The sequence below is a fragment of the Scyliorhinus torazame genome, chromosome 5 (assembly GCF_047496885.1).
Source record: "Scyliorhinus torazame isolate Kashiwa2021f chromosome 5, sScyTor2.1, whole genome shotgun sequence".
NCBI classification, from domain to species: Eukaryota; Metazoa; Chordata; class Chondrichthyes; order Carcharhiniformes; family Scyliorhinidae; genus Scyliorhinus; species Scyliorhinus torazame.
Window position 1 is genome coordinate 274,756,927 of NC_092711.1, and position 20,989 is coordinate 274,777,915.

General features: G+C 47.0%; 1 protein-coding gene across 4 annotated transcripts in view; it reads left to right on the forward strand.

Annotated features, from left to right (window-relative positions):
* Positions 1–800: 800 nt before the first annotated feature.
* The window catches only part of mtmr8 (myotubularin related protein 8), a 104,146-nt gene continuing 83,957 nt past the window's right edge, over positions 801–20,989 (forward strand). For 2 of the 4 annotated variants that reach the window (XM_072505600.1, XM_072505598.1), the window contains exons 1-3: positions 801–980; positions 16,273–16,395; positions 18,268–18,430. In XM_072505600.1, coding sequence (XP_072361701.1) covers positions 957–980; positions 16,273–16,395; positions 18,268–18,430 — 310 coding nt within the window. In that variant the 5' untranslated portion in view covers positions 801–956. The remainder of the gene's footprint in view (positions 981–16,272; positions 16,396–18,267; positions 18,431–20,989) is intronic. The other 2 variants (XM_072505599.1, XM_072505597.1) reach the window with 1 other exon arrangement.

Below are 20,989 nucleotides of genomic sequence, written 5' to 3' on the forward strand. Positions count from 1 at the left end.
GAAAGAGCACCCTAACTCAGCTCACTCCCCCACCCTATCCCCGTAATCCCATTACTGTTTGGTCACTGATGGACGATTTAGTATGGCCAATCCACCTAGCCTACACATCTTTAAACTGTGGGAGGAAACCGGAGCACCCAGAGGAAACCCACGCAAACACGGGGAGAACGTGTCCACACAGACACCCAAGGTCTGAATTGAACGTGGGTTCCTGGCGCTGTGAGACAGAAATGCTAACCACTGTGCCACCCTGTCTGGTCAGACCCAGGGTGGGGCCAGATCGCGGGGCGGGGTCAGACTCAGGGTGGGGCAGGTGTGGGGCGTGGTCAGACTCAGGGTGGGGCCTGGCCGTGGTGCAAGGTCAGACTCAGGGTGGGTCAGACTCAGGGCTGGGCAGGCGCGAGGCGTGCTCAGACCCGGGGCGTGGTCAGACTCGGGGCGGGGTCAGGCTCAGAGCGAGGCCAGGCCACAGACGAGGTTTCACTGGGGGCGTGGCCAGGCCGCGGGGCGTGGTTTCGGTTCGGGGCGGGGCCAAGGCGTGGGGCATGGTCAGACTCGGGACAGAGTCAGGTCGCGGGGCGGGGTCAGACGCGGGTCGAGATCAGGCCGCGGGGCGGGGTCAGACTCGGGTCGGGATCAGGCCGCGGGGCGTGGGCAGACGCGTGTCGCGATCAGGCCGCGGGACGTGGGCAGACGCGGGTCGGGATCAGGCCGCGGGGTGTTGTCAGATCCGGGGCGTGGCAAGGCCTCGCGACGGGTGTCTGGTTGGATTGGGGGCGGGGTTGGGCAGGGTCGCCGGGGGTCTCGCGGGATCTGGATGGAGGTGCGGATCACGTGACATTGGCCGAGATGGCGGATGGTAACGGTGTTGACGGCTCGAACCGAATTTGAAAGAAGAAATGAAGGCTGGAAGCTTCTCGCTACCTCAGGCAAGCGCCTAATCACGGTTCCTCACGATGGAACACATTACAACACCCAAGGTAGGAGGAGAACTCCTTCACTCCCTCAGTTCCGTTATTACCGAGCAGCGGCTGTACCTCTTGTGGCTTCATGTCGGTGAGATTGTCTTCCTTCCTCACTCAGCTGCTACCTGCCTTTCATTTATTGACATGCATCGGGTTTTCTGATGCTTTAATCTTAGTTCGGTAGCGGTAACTCTTCTGTAACAAATGCACCCTCTTGTTATAACAAACACAATAAATCCTGCCAGCTCGGTTAGTAAATGGAGTGGAGGGCTCAGATTTGAGTTGATACCGAGTCTGAATGTTCCCACGGTGGGTGGTACTGCTGCCAGTCGTCTCAGTTAATCAGATTGGGGTGGGCAGCCCCATGGTGTGTAACACATTTTCACGAATATTTATTTGTATCCTAATCTCCGGTTTTGGGGCGGATTGAAGGTGAGGACCTCCTTCCATTCTCGTTGCCAACTCATTTCCTTCCACTTTTTGTCCCCTGTTTATGTCATAGTGAAAGCTTAAGTTGGCATTGTGTCAACAGAAGTCCTCGCCTTAGTTAAAGTGAAGCTGAATAAACTAGCAACTGTTACCTTATCAAATATTTGGCATCATGCTGCTCAGAATGCTTTGATATTTAATGCAACCCAAGAAACAAAGTGCATTGGTGTTTTGTAGTATGCACAAGAGTTTGGATACTATAAGGACACTTAGGCACTAACTTTATATTTTTCTATATTTATGGATTTACTGGACTAATAATGATCTTTATTGTCACAAATAGGCTTACATTAACACTGCAATGAAGTTACTGCGAAAAAACCCTAGTCGCCACATTCCGGTACACAGAGAGAGAATTCAGAATGTCCAAATGACCTAACAGCATGTCTTTTTGTTTGTCAGAACTGTGGCCTCTGAGCCCGGCATGTCACCAATTTAAAGTCCAGGATCTCGCTGTTGATCTATTTGACAAAAGAATAAGTATTGTGCTATGAGGGCAGGTTGGAAGAGGACCTCACTTTTCCAGGTGTTTAATACGAGGCCCATTTCCCCATGTGCTTAGGAGAAGGAATTACCAATGCCTGGAGCTTAGTTTCTGACTGAGCGCATGCAAATATAATCTGCATACTGAAGCTCTGTGACTGAGGTTGGAGTGGTTTTGGTTTTGAATTGGAAGCTGCATAGATTGACTCAAAAGAGTATTTGAGGACCAGGACTTCAAAATGAGACTACGGTCATGGTTGACTGGGCAGCAGTGATCCCGTAGCTGCTTTATGCTTCGGAAACTTGGACAATTGCAATAGGTACCTTGAAGCACCAACGGTGCCTTTGTATAATCCTCCAAATCTGGTAGCAAGAAGGTAGTCTAAAAGCAGGATCCTCCCAAGCCAACATAACCAGCACTCAAAACCATCCACACCGGATGGGACACGTCATTCATCTACCTGACACTAGAATCACAAAACAGCTGTTCTACTCAAAACCCCTTTGCGGCAGGAGACCTCCACGAGGACAGTGACACGGTGACACAGTGGTTAGCACTATTTCCTCATAGCGTCAGGTATTGAGGTTCGATTCCAGCCTTGGGTGACTCAGTGTTTGCACGTTCTCCCTATTCCTGCGTGGGTTTTCTCCGGGTGCGCCGGTTTCCTCCCACAGTCCAAAGATATTCAGGTTAGGTGGATTGGCCGTGCTAAAAATTGCCCTTAGTGTCCAAAGATGTGAAGATCAGGTGGGGTTACAAGGATAGGGCAGGGGACTGGGCCTAGGTAGGGTGCTCTTTCGGAGGGTTGGTGCAGACTCCATGGAACAAATGGCCTCCTTCTGCACTATAGGGATTCTATGGAACAGCTTTAGGATGTCCCTGAAGAGAGAAAATGTCCCCATTTACTCATGGGAATTCATAGCTTGTGACCGACCAAAATGGAGAAGGTTATGAAAGCAGGATTAGGCTATTGAGTTGGATGACCAGGCATGATCGTGATAAATGGCGGAGCAGTTATGAAGGGCCAAAAGGCCTCCTCCTGCTCCTATCTTCTATGTATCTATGTTTAAAGGCATTGGAAGCATCAAGATACTTTTTTGGGGGTATGTAAAGGCAAAATCGAAGCATCAAAGAGACTGCACAAACCACCAAGCAACCCATCTGCATAACCATTAAAGCACCACCTGCCTTGCGTTGGCGAAATTTGCTGATCACGCATTGGACTTAACAGTATTCACAGAACCCATCAAACCGAGTGTAAGCGAGTCACCCTCCAGCTCAATATGGCAAGGAAAAAAAAAAAAAAAACTAGTCCAGCCGTGCAATCCTTCAATCTCTGTACTTCTCCAATTTTCATAAAACCATGGTCAGGCTGCAGTTAAGAGTATTGTTTGCATTTCTGGTTTCCAGAGTAAAAAAAAAATGCCGAAGCACTGCAGAAAATGTAATGCAAAAACATCTGGCAACTATTGGGAAAAGTTGAACAGAATGAAAAGGGGTCACATAGAGGTGACCTTTGGGGTCTTTAAAATCACATATCGGTTATACAGGAATTGGAATAGACTAAAGATAGATAAAGACATAGATGAGGGGTTTCCATTTCTGGGAGAATCCCAAAACAGAGTCATGAATGCATGGTAGTTATTAATAAATCCAGCAAGAGAATGAGAAATTTATTTTGGAATCAGAATTTACTACCATGAGAAGTGGCAGGAAATGGGGAGAGTAGATGAGTGAAAGGGGATTAGAAAGATAAAGTGAAAGGCTGTGGTGCTGTGAATTAGTATCTTTTCAGTCCGGATGAAATGATCAATCGAACACCAAGTTACTTTAACATATGTTTATTTCTCGGCCGGTGCTAAAACCACTGTATCTCTGAGAGTTACAACAGTAAGCCAAAGTCAATACATTTAACAGCAGTTTTTATACATTTTGACACTGGTTCATTGCTGAGGGCAGCCCCCTCGCATTCTGTCTGTGCTTTCAGCTCAATTATAATTATCTTTAAAGCTAGCGCAAGCATTCTCAAGGCTGTTACTGCAATTTATCTGGTACAATATACAAGTGATTACAGCTTGCTACCAAAAAGCCTGTCTTGACATTCCTGCACACAAAGCTTTATCTAACATTTTGTTTTCCCATAAAGTTCCAATCCATCTTGAGCCAAACTCTCATTTATCCATCATCAGCCAAACTCTCAGTGCAGCAGATGAAATGGGAGGAGAGCTGTGTGGAATACAAAGACCAATTTGGACTAATTGGGTGGAATGACTGATTTCTGTGCAAAATATTCTGTGCAATTCTGATCTTTTGAGCATCCCTAATTTTAACTGTTCCATCATTGGTGGCTGCACCCACAGCTACCAAGGTCCTAATCCCTGAAATTTCCTCCTTAAACCTCCACCTCTTTTTCTCTCTGCTCCTTTAAGATGCTCCGTAAACCATCTTTCTGACCAAGCTCCCTTTCCTATTATAGCCTTACTCGGTTCTTGTCTCAATTTGTTTAATAACATTGCAGTAAAGCACCTTGAGATGTTTTACTATATTTGTGGTGCTACATAATTGCATGTGGTTTTGTGTGGCAGTCAAAAGCTTGGAGATCCTTGAATGTTAGTTTTTTTAAATCTGCAATAATCACAGCTTTTCTCAGAGCAGCTAACAACCTTAAATTAGGAGCAGAGTGTGTTAATATTCCAGAGGTCCTTTAAAGTTAGACACTAACTCATTGTCACTTTTTAACCTCCGATATATTATTTTGCAGAAATGGTCGCAAAATTAGAGAATGTTCTTATTATTCTAACAAGCTGTAATGAAAATGAACACTTTCTGAAAGTATCTCTTGAAATAGTATGAAGGCTAAGAGATTCCAAAACTTGTACCACAATAGTAATATAATGCACTGAAAGTGTAGGATGATGTGTTAATGTTACAATATAAATTTTTTAATAAACATTTTACTGAGGTATTTATGGTATTGTAAAAACAACAAAATAAACCATGTACATGAAACTATAAACATAGTGCAAAAGCTGTCTCCCTCCCTTACAGGTCCCACCTTTATTAACCCCCTACTCTCAGCTAAACTAACCCCCCCCTTCTGCTGACGATTAATTTTCCGCAATGAAGTCGACGAACGGTTGCCACCTCCGGGCGAACCCTAACAGTGACCCTCTCAAGGCGAACTTGATTTTCTCCAAATAGAGAAAGCTTGCCATGTCCGATAGTCAGGTCTTCAACTTCGGGGACTTTGTGTCCCTCCAAGCTAATAGTATCCGTCTCCGGGCTACCAGGGAAGCAAAGGCTAGAACGTCTGCCTCTTTCTCCTCCTGGATTCCCGGGTCTTCCGACACCCTGAAAATCGCCACCTCTGGACTCAGTGCCACCCTTGTTTTTAACACCCTTGTTTTTAACACCGTGGACATGACATCTGCAAACCCCAGCCAAAATCCCCTAAGCTTCGGACATGTCCAGAACATGTGGACATGGTTCGCTGGTCCTCCCGCATATTTTGCACACCTGTCTTCCACCCCAAAGAATCTGCTCATCCGGGCCACTGTCATGTGAGCCCGATGAACGATCTTAAATTGTATCAGGCTGAGCCTGGCACATGTTGCGGACGCGTTGACTCTACTCAACACGTCCGCCCATAGACCATCCTCTATCTCCTCCCAGCTCCTCCTCCCACTTGCGCTTTAGCTCTTTGGTCTGCATCTCCTCTGACCCCATAAGGTCCTTGTAAATGTCAGAGATGCTCCCTTCTCCTACCCACCCTCTGGAAACTACCCTGTCCTGAATCCCCCTTAGCTGTAGGAGTGGGAAGGTTGACACCTGTTTACGTAGGAAATCCCGCACCTGGAGATACCTGAATTTGTTTTCCCTCACCAACCCAAGCTTCTCCTCCAGCGCCCTCATACTCTGAAAGCTCCCCTCTAGAAACATGTCCCCCATCCTCTCAATTCCTGCTCTCCGCCATATCCGGAATTCCCATATTCCCCGGGCCAAACAGGTGATTATTACAGATTGGGGACCAGACCAATGCTCCCTCTGCTCCCACATGTCTCCTCCATTGCTCCCAGACATTCAGGGCCGCCACCACCACGGGGCTGGTGGAGTACCGTGCTGGCGGGAACGGCAGAGGCACAGTTACCAACGCCCCCAGACTGGTGCCCTTTCATGAAGCTGCCTCCATACGCTCCCATGCCGACCCCTCTCCCACCACCCACTTCCTGATCATGGCTATATTCACCGCCCAGTAATAATTACTCAAATTTGGCAGCGCCAGCCCGCCCTCTCCCTGACTTGGCTCAAGCATTACCTTCCTTACTCGCGAGGTTTTGCCCAAACGAAGCCAGTGATCACTTTGTTGACCCGTTTAAAAAAGGACCGTGGAATAAAGATGGGGAGACACTGAAATACAAACAGGAATCTCGGGAGGACCATCATCTTCACCGTCTGCACCCTCCCAGCCAGTGACAACGGAAGCACGTCCCATCTCCGAAAATCGTCCTTCATTTGGTCTACCAGTCAGGCCAGATTTAATTTATGCAGCCGGTCCCATTCCCGCGCCACTTGAATGCCTAGGTACCCAAAGCTTCCCCCTACTAATCTAAACGGCAGCTCCCCCAATCGCCTCTCCTGTCCCCTCGCCTGGACTGCAAACATCTCACTTTTCCCCATATTTAGCTTATACCCCGAAAACCAGCCAAATTCCCTGAGAAGCCTCATGATTTTGTCCATCCCCTCTATTGGATACATACAGAAGCAGGTCGTCTGCATAGAGCGAGACTCTGTGCTCCACCCCCCAACTTCTCTATAGCTAGCGCGAACAACAGTGGTGAGAGGGGGCATCCCTGTCTCGTCTCCCGGTGCAGTCTAAAATAGCCCGATGTTGCGATGTTGTCCTATTCGTCCATACGCCTGCCAAAGGAGCCTGATACAGCAACCTAACCCAGTCAATAAAGCCCCGCCCAAATCCGAACCGTCCCAGTACCTCCCACAGATAATCCCATTCTACCCGATCAAAAGCCTTTTCTGCATCCATTGCGATCACTACCTCCAACTCCCTACCTTCCGGGGGCATCATCATCATGTTTAACAACCTTCTTACATTGGCCACCAACTGCTAACCCTTAACAAACCCCGTCTGGTCCTCCCCAATAACGTCCGGAACACAATCCTCAATCCTGGAGGACAAAATTTTGGCCAGTAATTTGGTATCCACATTCAACAGGGATATCGACCTGTAGGGCCCACACAGCTCCGGCTTCTTGTCCCACTTCAGAATCAGCGAAATTGTGGCCTGTGACATTGTCGGGGACAGCACTCCTCTTTCCCTTGTCTCATTGAACATCCTCATCAACACCGGCCCCAATATCCCAGGGAACGTTTTATAAAACTCCACTGGGTACCCGTCCGGCCCCGGGGCTTTACCCGACTACATGGCCTTCAGACCCTCCACTATCTCTTCCAACCCGATCGGGGCCCCCAGCCCTTCTACCAGCTCCCCGAACACCTTTGGGGAAATTCAGCCCCTCCAAGAAGTGCCTCATAACCTCCAGCCCCGTAGGGGGTTCCGATCTGTACAGCCTACTGTAGAAATCCCAAAACGCCTTATTCACCCCTGCTGAATCTCCAACCAGGTTCCCATCTCTGTCATTTACTTTCCCTATCTCCCTGGCTGCCTTCCTCTTTCTAAGCTGCTTTGCAAGCATTCTGCTGGCTTTCTCTCCATGTTCATAGGTTGCCCCCCTCGCCTTTCTCAGCTGCTCCACTGCCCTCCCTGTGGTTAACAAGCCGAACTCCTGTAGCCTCTGCCGTTCCCTTAAAAGCCCTGCTTCTGGGGTCTCCGCATACCTCCTATCGATCTGTAGTATCTCCTTTACCAGTCGGTCCGTCTCTGCCCTGTCCACCTTCTCCCTATGGGCCCGTATCGAGATCAGCTCCCCTCTGACCACCGCCTTCAGTGCTTCCCAGACCACCACTGCTGAAATTTGCCCCGTGTCGTTGACCTGCAGGTAGTTCTGAATACATTTCCTCAGCCGCTTGCACACCCCTTCGTCAACCTTCATTGCGGGCGTTGGTTACTGTCTTTACTAACCTGCAGGTCAACCCAGTGCGGAGCATGGTCTGAGATTTTGATCGCCGAGTACCCCGTGTCCACCACCCCTGCCAGTAAGGCCATGCTCAAAATAAAGAAATCAATCCGGGAGTCCACTTTATGCATGTGTGAGTAAAAAGAGAATTCCTTCACCCTCGGCTGCCCAAATCTCCATCGATCCACCCCCTCCATCTGCTCCATGAAACCTTTTAGTTCCTTTGCCATTGCTGGCACCCTGCCCATTTTCGAGCTAGACCGGTCCAAGCCAGGGTCAATAACTGTGTTGAAGTCCCCTCCAATGACCAATCTGTGCAAGTCCAGGTCCGGTATCTTCCCTTGCATCCTCTTTATAAACTCCACATCATCCCAATTTGGTGCATATATATTTACTAATACCACCTACAACCCCTCCAGTTTCCCACTGACCATAATGTACCGACCTACCACATCCGAGACTATTCTACCCCTTCAGACACCACCCGCTTATTGATCAGTATCGAGACCCCTCTAGTCTTTGAGTCTAGTCCCGAGTGAAAGACCTGACTGACCCCGCCTTTCCTCAATCTAATCTCGTCAGTTACTCCAAGGTGCGTCTCCAGCAACATTACCACGTCCACCTTCAGTCCCCTAAGATGCGCGAACACACGTGCCCTCTTGACCGGCCCATTTAACCCTCGAACATTCCAGGTGATCAGCCTAGTTGGGGGGCTTATTGCCCCCCCTCCCTTCGCCAATCAGCCATCCCCTTTTTTGGACCTGCCTCCAGCCCATGCTCCATGCCTCCACCGATCCGCCCCCAGGCAGCCTCCGCCCCCAACCTCCTGTGTCCCTTAGCCCAAATCCCTCCCTTGTCAGCAGAACATTTACCCCCCCCCCCCCCCCCAGTAACAACACTCTGTAACCCAATCCCTTTAATAAACCGAACATATGCACCCCCCCCCCCCCAACTGTGCTTCCGTTAGCTAGCCCGCCCAGCTAGCTTGGTGGCCCCCATCCCTGGCGCCGGATAGTCTGCCACCTATTGTTCACTCCCCCTCCCCCCCCCCCACCCCCCCCCCCCCCCCCCGCGCTCATACAAACATACTCCAACATCAAACAATCCCCACACAATTGCCTGACAGAAAAACACCAAGATCTAAACAAGCACACCTCCATCGCCCAACAGTGCAAATGAAAACCTTAATTCACTCAGCTCTACCGCTGGTCCCAAATCAATGCAAAAGGCATTACAAACAGCTTCCACAAAACAAAAAAACGAGAAACTTTTTTTTCAAAGACTTTTTAAAAGAACAGAAAAACAAAAAAACCAAAACAAGAACATTGCAGCAACGTTCAAAAGTTCTCAGTCCACCACCAGTCCTTTCCTTTTCGCGAAGTCCAGCGCGTCCTCAGGCGACTCAAAATGAAAGTGCTGTTCCTTGTGCGTGACCCAGAGACAGGCCGGATACAACAGTCCAAACTTCACCTTTTTCTTAAAAAGGATCGACCTAATCTGGTTGAAGCCTGCTCTTCTTCTGGCCACCTCCACAGTCAGGTCATGGTAAACCCGCAGGATACTGTTGTCCCAAACAGCTCCATGTCTGATTGGCCCACTGTAGAATGCACTTCCAAGTACCTGTGGAATCTCACCGTCAATGCCCTCGGGGAGGGGAGGTGTGGGGGGGGGGGGGGCGCGGTCTCCCATTCGCGGTTTCCTCGCGAGCGCTCTATGCGCCCTGTCCATCTCCAAGGGTCAGGAGAATGTCCCCTCCCCCAGCAGCTTCTCAAACATACCCGCTATAAATGCCCCAGCGCCGCTCCTTCGGACCCCTCTGGGAGCCCAACGATTCTCAAGTTCTGCCGGCGGGACCTATACTCTAGGTCCTCCACCTTCTCCAGGAGCCTTTTCTGCTGGTCTCTCAGCATCCCCACCTCCAACTCCATCACAGTTTGTTATGGGTCAGGGTTTAGAGAACCCCAAAGTATATCATGGAGTTCATCTGACCCACAACTTTTAATAGATTGTGGTATGGGGAGCACACAGCCCACTCTAGAGGTGTGGTACAGCAGAAATGGCAAAGTATTTTTCAAAACAAAACAATGTTTATTCTATGAACTCAAGTTCACCTTTTTAAAACAAACCAAATATCTTAGCAACCATTAATTCAAAGATAACCCCCAAAGAATACAACACTGAGGAATCCTTTAAGCTGTTCTTTTAACACCCAGAAGACTTCATGAACCTTTAAACATAAGCACATCAGAGTTTACATTCACTACTGAAAACATTTATAATTCTTCTGAATTCACCAAATGATCAAGAGATAGTCCTTCATGGCAGGGAGATCAACAGTACAGCTGCTTTGGCTGACTTCAGCTGCAACACACTGCAAAACGAAACCAAAAAGACAGACACACCCAAGCTTTTCTCAAAGTGAAACTAAAAAGCAGAACCAGAGCTCAGCTCCACCCACATTCTGACATCACTGCAGTAACATGAGCAGCCAAACATTTCTTAAAGCGACATTCTCATGACCAGTTTGATGTTTCTCCTGCTCAGCCAACGCCTTCTCTACTTTCTGGATTGCCTGGTCTTGGGTGTCCAATCTAAGCACCATCTGCTCAATTGACTCTTTTATCCGGTTCAAGCAGTCCCATTTCTGCTTAGCAAAGCCTTCCTGAATAACTTGCATCAGCTGCTCCGTTGACCGCTGGGTTGACAAACCAGAGGTCCGGTCCTCCGCCATGCTGTCTCCTGCTGCAGCTTCAGCCCAAGCCTTCTCTGACTTTCTGTTTCTGCCTTTACGAGCACTTCTAGTCCTTCTCTCCATGCACCGATGTGGGAATTCAGTACACAATTGCCTCTGTCATCAGTTTTACAATTCAAGTCCAGTAGAAAATCGGGGAAAAGGTCCAAAAGTCCGACCAGAGCGGGAGCCACCAAATGTGCGACTTACTCCTTCATAGCCGCCACCGGAAGTCATTACAATATAAATTTTAATAATTTCCATGTTAATTCCTTGGCTCTTGAGAGCTTACTGTGTTTCTCTGGTGGCAAACCTGGACAGATCTTGTTTTGTTTGACATAAAATTCCATTTCCTGTTGAAAAATATATATTTTTGTTCAACCAAAACGAGTTCTCTGATTTCCACTCAGACTCACCAAGCCATGCCTCATGTCTTGGTCTCTGGTGATTAGAAACGGTCTGCTAATGCTGATGATCCAATTGAGAACCTATTCAAATCTATTTCACCCTGGCAATCTTAAAGAATTTACTTCAGTTATTGTCACTCAAATGATTCCATGCTTGACAAGGTAAATTTACTGTCCAAATCCGTACTCTTTTTCAGATAACCTCTGAGAAATGCTTTGACCGGAAGCAATCTTGTATTCCCTTTATGAAAATCCAAAAACTGACAACTTTGTGTTATCTGGCATTCTACAGGCTCTCCCATTCATTACTAACCGGAATTTCTGGGCGGCATGGTTGACGCAGTGGTTAGCACTGCTGCATCACGGCACCGAGGACCCAGGTTCGATCCTGGCCCTGGGTCACAATCCATGTGGAGTTTGCAAAGTGTTCCTGTATCTGCGTGGGTCCATCCACCCCCCCCCCCCCCCCAAACAACCCAAAGATGTGCAGGGGAGGTAGATAAGCCACACTAAATTACTTCTTAATTGGGGAAAGAAGAATTGGGTACCCTAAATTTATTTTTAAAATTTTAATTTCTGATGTGTCCCTAATACAAATCGTCATTTTATCAACTGGAAGCAATTACTTTTTAAAAAATATATAGTTTTTGGTTTTTACATATTTCTGTCCCACATACGTTAAATTACAAGTTTTACAACTGTGCTTTTTTTTTTAATTTAGGAGTTCCCAATTCATTTTTTTTCCAATTAAGGGGCAATTTAGTGTGGCCAATCCACCTAGCTTGCACATCTTCGGGTTGTGGGGGTGAAACCCACGTAAACACGGGGAGAATGTGCAAACTCCACACAGTCAGTGACCCAGAGCTGGGATCGAACCTGGGACCTCGGCGCCGTGAGGCAGCAGGTCTAGCCCTCTGCGCCATCGTGCTGCCCATAACCGTGCTTAATACCAACATGTGCGTAATACCGAGCAACCCAAGTAAAATGTTAAATTACAACACCGAGATCAACCGAAGTACGAGAGAAAAAAACCCTACAAACAAACAAGGATCACTATAAATATTTACATCGACATGTTTCCCCCTCCCCCTCCGTGGTTGTGGACCCCATTTCGCCGATCTGCCTCCGTTGCACTGCCCAATGTTGGCCCTAGCATGTTTTACCTGGCGTATTGCTACTCTCTCTGGTTTTCCGTTTGCCCTGTAGCCCGTCCCCTGTGGCCTTGCCCCTTGCGTCCCGCGGTCTTTTTTGGGGCTTTTGCCATCCTCCCCCTTTCCCTTTACGATCTGTGGCTTGTTTGTGCACCCCCCTCCCCTCTACTGGTTGCTGCCTACTAACAGGTCTTGGAGCAAGTGGTGAATGGCTCCCACGTCCTGTGAAAGCCCACTTCCGATCCATGGATGGCGAATTTTATCTTCTCCAGTTGGACGAATTCCGACAGGTCGAACAGTGAGGCTGCCGCCTGCCAGCCATGCAGGATTCTTCAACGGGCAATTAGCGAGGAAAGGGCTTGGGCATCATCCCCCCCCCCCCCCCCCCCCTCATAAAGTTCTGGCTGATTCTGAGGCTCCACCCCCACCTCCAGAACCTTGGCCATTGCCTCAAGCAAGGACATCCAGAACCTGACAAGTCTGGGGCAGGCCCTGAAAATGTGGGTGTGGTTGGCCATACCTTCCTGGCACCGTTCGCACTTTCCTCCAACTCTGGGAAGTACCTATTCTTTTGGGTTCTGGTTAGTTGCTTTCTATGCATCAAGTTTAGCTGCTCAGCCCTGCACATGTGGAGTTGGAGTTCTCCCTGTGTGGTGCTTTGATTTCCCCCCCCCCCCAACTATTTCCCCTGCCCTCGCCCCCTACTTCTGTACACCGATCTTCCTTCATTTTCCCTCGTCTCACAGGGGGGAGTGCACCTTTTCCAACAGTCATACATAGACGTTCCCACAGCTCCTGTCCCGAGATTGCCCACGTCCAACAGTTCCTCAACAAGCGAGGGTCCTGGTGTCTGGGGATACATCCTCGTTTCCATGAGGAGGAAGCTTTTGACTGGTATATACCTCCTTTCATTCCCTTTAGGTAGTTCTCTGTGAGTTCCTCCAGGGTTGCTAATCTGTCGTCTGTGTCCATGCCCCTGCCGTCCGTGTCCCCTTGTCCTGTTTCCACCTTTTGAACATGGTGTCCATTGTTGCAGGTGGGAATCTGTGGTTGTTTCAGGTGGGGTCCATAGTGGACATTTCGGTTCGGCCGAAGTGTTGTCTCATACCACGTTCAGAGCATGGCTACCACCACTGGGCTTTGAGTGTTTGGTCGGAAGGGATGAACATAGGAATTAGGAGCAGAAGTACGCTATTCAGGCCTTCGAGCATGCTCAGCCATTCAATCAGATCATGGCTGATCTCTTCCTGGTCTCAAATCCACCACCCCACCTGTGGCCTATATCCCTTTAACCTGTTGGGATGGGATGCGGTCATGACTAGGGCTCGGAGGGACGCCGCTCTGCAGGACCTCTCCTCCATCCTCACCCATTCTGCACATGGTTCCTTCACCCATCCCCTCACACTTTCTGCTGTGGCTGCCCAGTGATAGAACTGTAAGTGTGGGAGTGCCAGACCTCCCATACTTCTTTTCCTGTATAGGATCTTTATTTTTTTGGGGGGGTCCTTTGGTTCTTTCCCCCCCCACCGCCCCAGACACACGCACACACCTGGGCAGTACGCTCGTTTTGAGTGTCTGCACTCACCCTGCCAGTGAGAGTGGGAGTCTGTCCCACCTCTGCTGGTCCTTTTTTTACTTCCTCCACCAGAATCGTCGTGTTCCATTTGTGCATCCGTTTCCAGTCATGGGCTATTTGGATCACCGTGTAACGGAATTTGTTTTGGGCTTGCTTGTATCTCCAGCTCTATCCCTCACCCTTGTTGGTTCACCGGGAAGATTTCACTCTTGCTCAGGCCCAAAAAGGCTCCAAACTTGTTTCAGAGCTTCATGATCCCTTCCATACTGGCTAGGGGGTCTGAGATGCAGAGGAGCAGGTCATCCGCCTGAAGTGAGACTTTATGCTGTCTGATCCCCCTCTGGATACCTTTCCAGCCTTTCACAATTCTGAGGGTGATAGTCAGTGGCTCGATTGCCAGGGCGAACAGCAGTGGGCACAGCAAGCATCCCTGCCTCATGCCTCTGTGCAGCTGGAAGTATTTAGAGCCAGTGATGTTTGTCCGTACGCTCGCCATGGGAGCGCTGTACAGTAGTTCCCCCAGACGGTGAACCCTGGTCCAAGCCCAAAATCACCTCAGTACCTCTGAGGTACTTCCACTCGATCTGTCAAAGGCCTTTACTACGTCCAAGGAAGCAATTACAAAGTTATCTGGAACCCATAACATACCCATAAGTATAAGTATCTTATACTTAAGATTAGATGTAAAAAGAATACTGTTCTTTACTTCCTAAGTACTTGCATATTATTTCATGCTGCTGTATTTTTGTCCTGTATTCTATTGGTAAATGGAACTCTCCATTAACTGGCATTTTTGCTTAACTGGCATCACATATTCACTACACATGCCAGATAATAAAGATCTTGCTGGTTCAGCAAGTGTCAGCACTGTTCTAGACAAAGCTTCTTCTGCAACAGCTTGATCTGCTCCCCAGACCAGTTGATGATTTCCAAAACAGACCAGTGGCAGAACTGAGCACCCAGATGCTAATGCTTTTTTCACTTGGGTGAACTGGGTGAATAAACTTTTACTTCTCTGCATGTTCCTGACGAAATTTGGTGCCTTTCCAATTAAACCTTCTCCAGTTTGGCCAGTCACAAGTCAGGAACTACCATGAGCCAGCAGGATGTTTGCTCTTTCCAGCGACGCTTTGAGAGCATCCCAAAAGCTTTCTGCTGTCATTGTGGGACCGAGACAAACAAGTTCTGAGTAGAGCACTAGAGTTAGAATTTTGGGGTCAAGTATATGAAAACGGGTCCTGTTCAGCAGAGGTGGTTTTGAGTGATTATTGCCTGGATGTTGGATATATTGGCTTGGGAGAGTGCATTAATGTTAGCCAATCTTTGTTGCTACCAGATTCAGCAGATCTTGTGAAGGCACCACAGGTGGTAGTTGTGCTTTTAGAGTCTGTTCTAGGATGTCCAGGTCTCTGAAGTATATAGGAGCATGGGGATCACTGCTGCATCGTCAAGCATGAGCTTTGTTTAGGATTTGAGATCCTGGTCCTCAAATACTCCTTTCCTCAGGAAAAACTGTTTAACCTACATCATCTTCAATCCAAAACTTCTGTAATCTCCATCATAGGCATCAGTTTGCAGATGATGCATTCCCTTGCGCTCACTCAGAAACTGAGCTCCGATCGTTGTCAACTGCTTCTCTGAATCACATGAGAAAATGAGACTTTCACTACACTTTTCATTTCTGGCATGTAGCAACAGTGGGGGAAAGTGAAATTATTTTCATTGTTTTAATATCTAATAGTCAATCTCCTGGCCGGTGTAGAGGGCGAGTGAAGTGGGATTAGAGGAAGGGTTATATTGTTTGGATGAAATTCAGTCCTTTTAAAAAAATATATTAAAAATCTTTCACTTGCTGTCAATTTACTGTCCTGTGTCCATATCTGTAAAAATTGTCTGAAAACGTTGACTGTGCCTACATATGTTTAATTCTGTAATGTCTGGCAAGTCAGTGAAGTTACAGCATGAATTGTACAATTTTGTTCGCAGAAACTCTAGAATTGACACCCAATGTATAGGTCAGTCATAGTAAATATGTCAGCTTGGATCAATGGTAGAACTCTTGCCCGAGTCGGAATGTTTTGTGTTCAAGCCCTACTGGAGCATAATCAAGATTAACATAGGTGAAGTACTCCATTGTTGGAAGGTTCATCCTTCAGATGATATGTTAAACTAAAACCTTGTTTGCCAATTTACTATTGATGTAAATGATCTCAAGGCACTTTTTGTTCAGTTCTCCTGGTGGACAACATTTGCCCTTCGGCCTACCCATGGTACCTGGTCAGTTGTGTCAATTGTTCAGTCACGGGTAATTGATTGAGCGTGAATTTAACTACTAAACCATTGGGCAATCCTAATATTTCCTTTTTATTTCTTACAGGTAGAGCAAGTAAAGTTGCTCGACCGACTTACTTCCAAGAAACCAGCTGTGGGAACACTTTACTTGACTGCAACCCATCTGATTTATGTTGAATCTTCGCCAGAGCTTCGCAGAGAGACATGGGTATGTAGATACATGTTTGTTCACTACTTTTGCACTGACTCTTCAATTTAAAAGCCCTAATTTTAACAAGCTCATCTGGCGGAAACGGGGTAAGTTAAACCTGGTGAACCATCTTATTTTTATATTCTGTTGTCTTCCATTTGATGTGTAAAACAAGCCTGGGCCCAAACCTGTCCTGTTCCTATTGGTGGATGGTGTTAAATTCAGGACACAGATTTTTAGAAAATTAAGAAAAAATTTGTTATGACACCCTGGGCTAGTGCGCGGTCAATTAAGGCACAACACAAGTGAATTAACCAGTAATTCTTAGAATAATACCCAAAGTCTGGCCCTTGGCTGCCCAATAATTACAGTCACCAGGGTTTGTAAATGTAAACATAATTACTGTCTATTTATATTTAGAACTGTAATGAAATATCAAGCAAATACAACTGGTTAACTATTATCTAATTCCTAATTCTCCATTTTAACTTGCCCCCACCCCCCACACTCCCACACAAGACAAGTACCTCTACGCTCATTCAGGCTCTCTGCCACCCCAGGAAAATGGCCTTTCTGCAGAAAAGCACGGAGGAGAGAGAGTAGGATTGTGTCCTTATGCTGCCAGGAGTCAAACTGAATCTCCTTGGAACTGTGAAAATCATTCCACTGGGATAGGATTTAATCACCACCTGTTACAAAGCGGAATACAGCCTAAACCGAGTTCCACCCCATCCCTCTCTCTCTCGTGCCAACAAGTCTGCAGCTCCTGTTCAAACCAGCAGAGGCTAGAAGACTGTTCTCTTCTGTAACTTCTGAATTCTGCTGATTGCCTTAAAGATACATGTCCATTAATCATTATGGATCAAAAAATAATAGCAGCAAAATAAAAAGAAAGAGAAATAAACAGAAAGGACCTTTACAGTTTTATGACGGTAAATCTTTGTTAAATGTTTTAATGTTTTGTGAAACCAAGGTGAATTGTTTAAAAAGTAATATTGCTCGGCACCAAGATTTACAGAGAAAGAAAATAATGCTCAGTTGATGTGAGACTTGATTATTAAATGCCTAAAGTTTGTGGAAGAATGGAAAGATCGAAGAGACAAAACAGTTAACTTACTCTTTTCTCGTAATTGTTATTGTAGTAAACTGATTGATTTTGATTTCGTGAATGAAGATGTAGATCGGAAGATTACAGAACAATGTATTTTCAACTTGGCAGGGATAAGAAAGGAACATCTGAAATTTCGAATTTCATCTGAATAGCATTTTCTCCCCCCTCTTGCCTGTTTCAACCCAATTTGCCACTGAAATTTATACCTTCTTGGGTTTCTGCTAAATTTGAGTTTTGTTTCAATTTCTTTCTTGTTGATACCTTGCCCACGACACTCCATAAACGTGTTGCTGCCCAGACAGGATCTCACCTTAACTCTCACTCATCCATCATTCCTCATCTTTGGTAATGAAGATTGTAGATTAGCAAAGTATTAAATGTAGAATCCTTGTCTGCAAATAGCTCCATGATATCTCCTTCTCTATTTGTGTTTCCAGGCCATTTTGAGCATGGAGTGCTTCACAGCAGAATGTGATCCTGTACTTCATAATCATTTTTAATTTAAATCGGAAGTCACTAATAGCAAGTGATGATAGGCATTCTAGTGTTTTTTGTTTTTGCTGAGTGCTGGAATAGTATGTTTATCTACTAGGCAGCAGTGATATCCGTTTTCATTTCACTTTTTAATTGACAAGTTAATCTAACAAATGTAAATTGGCACTATATGCAGAGGGTTGTTGTTGAAATTGCTGTTCATAAATAAAAGAAGTAGAGGAAAGTATAAACTTTGTAGGCTTTTGATGAAGCTAATTTATAATTTTAAAAATAATACTTCACAGATTTTGCACCACCATATTTCAGCGATAGAGAAGCTGCCCCTTACTTCTACAGGATGTCCGTTGCTGATTCATTGCAAGAACTTCAGGGTTACTCATTTTGTTATTTGTCGAGAACGTGATTGCCATGATGTTTACAGTTCACTTCTCAAACTGTCACAGCCAGGTACAATACATCAAAGTGTTTAAATTGCTGAGTATAAGTTTTAACAACTATTATGGCATCTCTTTCATTGATGTAAAAATTTGATGATACTGCCGTTGGTGTAGTGAATGTGGTATTAGATTCTATCACATCGCAAAAGTGCGTACAGTTAATTATTTTGAGGTGCTGTTTCTGTAGGCAAGCATGACAGCCATGCTGCATACAACAATTTCTCCAAGCAGCAAAGCAGTAACATAATTTGTTCTTACTGGTGCATATGTGAGAAAAGACTGGGGTTTACCTTTGGAACCTAAATTTAAAACAAGCCCAGACAAATGAGATGAAAGTGGGCAGCACTATAGCACAGTGGTTAGCAAAGTTGCTTCACAGCTCCAGGGTTCGAGGTTCGATTCACGGCTTGGGTCACTGTGTGTGCGGAGTCTGCACGTTCTCCCCGTGTCTGCATGGGTTTCCTCCGGGTGCTCCGGTTTCCCCTCACAGTCCAAAGATGTGCAGGTTAGGTGGATTAACCATGCTAATTGGCCTTAGTGTCCAAAAAAGGTTAGGTGGGAATAGGGTGGCACCGTGGCCTTATGTAGGGTGATCTTTCCAAGGGCCGGTGCAGACTCAATGGGCCGAATGGCCTCCTTCTGCACTGTAAATTCTATTATTCTATGTGCTGTCTGAAATGAATGAGTGGGCTCAACTAGTGGGAGGGGGTGGCGTAGTGGTATTATCACTGCACTAGTAATCCAGAAACACCGGATAATGATCTGGGGACCCCGGTTCAAATCCCGGTGGTGGAATTTCAACTCCATAAAAATATCTATAACTAAAGGTCTAATGATGAGCATGGAACCATGTTGATTGTCGCAAAAACCCATCTGGTTCACTAATGCCCATTAGATAAGGAAATCTGCCATCCTTACCTGGTCTGGCAATGTGATTGACTCTTAAATGCCCTCTGAAATGGCGTAGCAAGCCCCTCAGTTGTATTCAACCGCTACGAAAACACAAAAAAAGGGGAATGAAATCAGACTGACCAGGCACCGGAAATGACAATGGCAAACCCAGCCCTGTCAACCCTGCAAAGTCATCCTTTCTAACATCTGGGTGCTTGTGCCAGTAGTTGGGAGAGCTGTCTCACAGACAAGTCAAGCAACAGCCTGACATAGTCATACTCACAGAATCATACCTTGCAGACAATGTCCCAGACACCACTATCACCATTCCTGAGCAGAGGTGGTGGCACAGTGGTATACAGTCGGGAGGGAGATGCCCTGGGAATCCTCAACATCGACTCTGGACCCCATGAAGTCTCATGGCTTCAGGTTAAATGTGGGCAAGGAAACCTCCTGCTGATTACCATGTACCAGCCACCATCTGCTGATTAATCAGTAGTCCTGCATATTGAACACCACTTGGAGGAAATACTGCGGGTGGCAAGGGTGCATAATATGCTGTGGGCAGGGAATATCAATGCCCATCATCACCAAGAGTGGCTCTGTAGTAACACACAGACTGTGCTGGCTGGGGTATAGATAGAAATTAGAGTGCAGAAGGAAGCCATTTGGCCCATCAAGTCCGCACTGGAAAGACCAACGCACCTAAGCCCACATCTCCATCCTATCTCCACAACCCAGTAACCCCACCTGTCCTAAAGTCAGCTACAACACAGGACTACTTGTGTGCCAAGAAGCATAAGCAGCAAGTAATAGACCGAGCTAAGCGATTCCACCATGAACGCATCAGGTCTAGGCTCTGCAGTCCTGCCGCAATCAGCTGTGAATGGTGGTGGAGACTTATCTCACTGGAGGAGGAGGCTCCACAAATATCCCCATCCTCAGTGATGGAGGAGCCCAGCACATATGCAAGGCTCAGGCATTCGCAACAATTTTCAGCCAAAAGTGCCGAGGGATGATTCCTCTCGGTCTCCTCCAGAGGTCCCCAGCATCACAGATGTCAGTCTTCAGCCAATGCGATTCACTCAATGTGATATCAATAAACGGCAGAAGGCTAAGGGCCCTGACAATATTCCGGCAATAGTACTGAAGCCATTTGCTTCAGAACTTGCCGCACCCCTCGCCACACTGTTCCAGTACAACTGCAACATTGGAATCTGCATGATTCCAGGTGTGTCCTGTACACAAGAAACAGGACAAATGTTATGGGCAGCACGGTAGCACAAGTGGCTAGCACTGTGGCTTCACAGCGGCAGGGTCCAGGTTCGATTCCTTGCTGGATCACTATCTGTGCGGAGTCTGCACGTTCTCCCCGTCTCCCCATGGGTTTCCTCCGGGAGCTCCGGTTTCCTCCCACAGTCCAAAGACGTGCAGGTTAGGTGGATTGACCATGCTAAATTGCCCTTACTGTCCAAAAAAGGTTAGGATGGGTTATTGGGTTATGGGGATAGGGTGTAAGTGAGGTCTTAAGTGGGTCGGTGCAGACTTGATGGGCCGAATGGCCTCCTTCTGCACTGTATGTTCTTTAATGCAACCCAGCCATTTACGCCCTATCAGTCTACTCTCCAACAATAGCAAAGTGATGGAAGGAATCAGCAACAGTGCTATCAAGTAGGAC